The 3,071-nt window shown below is 58.8% G+C and overlaps 1 protein-coding gene across 1 annotated transcript in view; it reads right to left on the bottom strand.

Moving 5' to 3' along the window:
• The window catches only part of ZMAT5 (zinc finger, matrin-type 5), a gene marked incomplete at its 3' end in the record, with an annotated part of 13,366 nt that overhangs the window by 636 nt on the left and 9,659 nt on the right, over positions 1–3,071 (bottom strand). Inside the window, exon 5 of the mRNA XM_010157886.1 lies at positions 1,521–1,557. Coding sequence (XP_010156188.1) covers positions 1,521–1,557 — 37 coding nt within the window. The remainder of the gene's footprint in view (positions 1–1,520; positions 1,558–3,071) is intronic.

Raw genomic sequence — 3,071 nt, 5'->3', positions numbered from 1 at the left:
CTGCCAAAGCGACGGGGTGTTGTCAGAGAAGGACCCTTCAGCAGAGGAACAGGCTTCCTCCGCCAGCCCACAGCCTGGGGAGCGCCTCTTCCCTGTCCTTCTCCCTCAAGTTCCCTGGTTGAGGCCGCTGCAAACACCACACGTGACTGAGGAAGCGCAAAAGCAAGAGGCATCGCTCCCTTGTCCCCGGCTGAAGAAAGGGCTTGGCCGGGGCAGATTTAAATTCATGGGAAACGTACCTTTTCCATTAATTCCTGAGCGCAGGTTCTTTAGCACAAGCCCTGACAGCAGCCTTCTAGCTTCCCCGGCCTCTACCTCTGATTAATCTTTTTAATTGTTATGCCAGAAGAAATCTAATCAAACTCCTTTACATATTGCTCCGGAGAGCAGCCCCCTCCTCTCCCTGCAGGGCCGGCGACGTGGCCGGCAGCCAGCTACACCAGCGGAGTGCAGAGCAGAGCCCTCGGGTCTGACACTTATCCCCTCGCCGGGGGTCCCCCCGAGCCCGGGACGGGACAAGGCCGCGAGGACGGGACGGTGCTTTGTGCCACGCGGGCTCTGCGGCTCACGCAGGTGGGGGAGCCCCTGCGCGGCACGGCGGGGCGGGGGGCAGGACGAGGCACGCTGCAAGGGGGAACAGCAGAGCTATCAACTAATGAGCTGCTCCGTGAGCAGCAGAACTAATCAATAGGGAGGATGTTGTCTGGGTACTCAATTCCCCGGGGCCTCGTAAGTGCTGGAGCACTCGGAACAGCCAGCCCATGAGGGCTCTGCGGTGCCTAGCAAGGGTCAAGGATGTTTCCCTTCCAGAGGCATTAATGGGATCCCTCTTTTCTGCCCACTTCCAAGTTCACGAAACCTGTAGTATCTCAGCATCTTTGAGGCCTCAGAGCCCACTCTGATGGGAATCTGCAACTGGGCTCCCGAGAAACGATGGCAGAAGCACACACGTGTGCTGCCACGCTCCGTTTCCTTTGGAAATGGGGCTGGAAATCAATCGCACCCTGGCAGAACTCCATGGCTAAGAGAACTCCACGAACTCCGTCCAACTCCACCCCAGAGCAACGGCAGAGCGGGACTTGAAAAATACCCATCAGGCGGAGGTTTCCGAATGACGATCGTCCCCTTGCGCCCAGCCGGGCCGGGGGAGCGGCTGCAGGCGCGGTGGGAGGAAGGCAGGATGGTCCATCCCTGGGGCTAATCGTGGTGACAGAACCGAGGCTCAAGCCTTCAGGGAAGCGCTGCCCTCCAGCCACGGCACTACCCGGCCACTGCTGGCCCCACGCAGCATTCTGCACCGTGGTGCCCGTGGAGGCCACGGGGCAGGTTCCCTGCCAGAACGCCCCCGGCGAGGCAGAGACGCTGAGCTACGCTTGCAGGCTGGGGCTTAGTGCTGCAACGGCTTCTCATCACACCCTGGGAGATCACGCTTCCACAACCACTCCCACCCCAGTCAGAGTCCTTCCTGCTCGGTGCTGCCGGAGGAGAGCGAGGCGGAGCTGGGTCTCCAGCATCCCCCTTTGGAGCTGGCTGCCCTCAGAGCACTTGCTCTGCTGTTCCGTGCCGACTAAGAGCCTCTGCTGACACCTCCAGCCAGGCGAGGCAGCCCCTGGGCAGGCCGTCAGCCAAACCTCCAAATTCCCTTAGACTCTGCCAGAGATTCTGCCGCACCCCAAGAACCTCAAGGGCTGCAGGAGAGGGAGCTCCTTGTCCTTAAAAGCATTTTCAGGAGGAACACGGACTCCCCAGGCAGCAGGAGCGCAGGGACCTGCCAGAACCAGCCCCTCTTGCCTGGCAACGCAGAACAACTCCAGCAGACAAAGCAAAACCACAGAGTTGCTCGGCAGGGCAAGGAGGGGCGGGAGAGCACGGAGGGAGGAGAGAAATGACCGGAACAGGCATCGGCGAGGCCAGATGGAAGAGAAGAAGCTTTGGATAACTGGCATTTCATTCCAGCAGTTGATGGTTTCTGGGCCTGCAGGGGCAGGGAGTGGGTAGGAAGCAACAACCCTACAAATCCCAGGTCTTGTGGATGTTTGGAGGCAACAGGGGCCAAATAGGCCAGCAGGTTGAGGGAGGGGATTCTCCCCCCTCTGCTCCGCTCTGGTGAGACCCCACCTGGAGTGCTGCATCCAGCTGTGGAGCCCCCAATATCAGAAGGATATTGACCACTTGGAGCGAGTCCAGAGGAGGCCACGAAGATGCTCAGAGGGCTGGAGCACCTCTGCTATGGGGACAGGCTGCAAGAATTGGGCTTGTTCAGCCTGGAGAAGAGAAGGCTCCAGGGAGACCTTATAGCACCTTCCAGTGCCTGAAGGGGCTACAAGGAAGCTGGGGGGGACTTTTTACAAGGGCCTGTAGTGACAGGACAAGGGGTAATGGGTACAAATTGAAAGTGGGGAGGTTTAGATTAGATATCAGGAAGAAATTCTTCCCAGAGAGGGTGGGGAGGCACTGGGACAGGTTGCCCAGAGAAGCTGTGGATGCCCCATCCCTGGGAGAGTCCAAGGCCAGGCTGGATGAGGCTTGGAGCAACCTGGTCTAGTGGAAGGGGTCCCTGCCCATGGCAGGGGGTGGGACTGGATGATCTTTAAGGCCCCTTTCAACCCAAACCATTCTGTGGCTCAATGAAATAGTTATGCAGGTCTGGAAGTTCCTCTGGGCTATCTTCTGGAAGAGATGATCAGGGGATTCACAGTCAGGACAACTAAACAGGGCAGGTGAAGTGCAGGGGGTGGGAAGGTTCCGGCCGTCAGTGAGCACCACTGCCAGGCCAAGACAATGGATGGAGCGAGTGGAAAGAAACAATCCTAGCCAGGCACCAGAAGGAAGATCCTGCCCAGACCGAACAAGGAGAGGACAGGAGCAAACAGAAAAGGAACAAGAGAGAGATTTGGCACCTGCCCAGATGTCATCCAATTAAGCCTGCGGCACAGTCAGGTGAGCAAGGAAACAGCAGGCACCGGCAGGCATCCGGATCCGAACGAATGCCACGAGGAGGAGCTAATTCCACCCTCTCGCTGGCAGGGGCTGGCAGAGATGTGCAGACAGGGCAGGCAGAGGATGGGCAA

This window comes from Eurypyga helias, unplaced genomic scaffold, assembly GCF_000690775.1.
Source record: "Eurypyga helias isolate BGI_N326 unplaced genomic scaffold, ASM69077v1 scaffold8158, whole genome shotgun sequence".
Lineage (NCBI taxonomy): Eukaryota > Metazoa > Chordata > Aves > Eurypygiformes > Eurypygidae > Eurypyga > Eurypyga helias.
The sequence above is the reverse complement of the archived record's forward strand: the minus strand, read 5'-3'. Positions and strand labels throughout refer to the sequence as shown.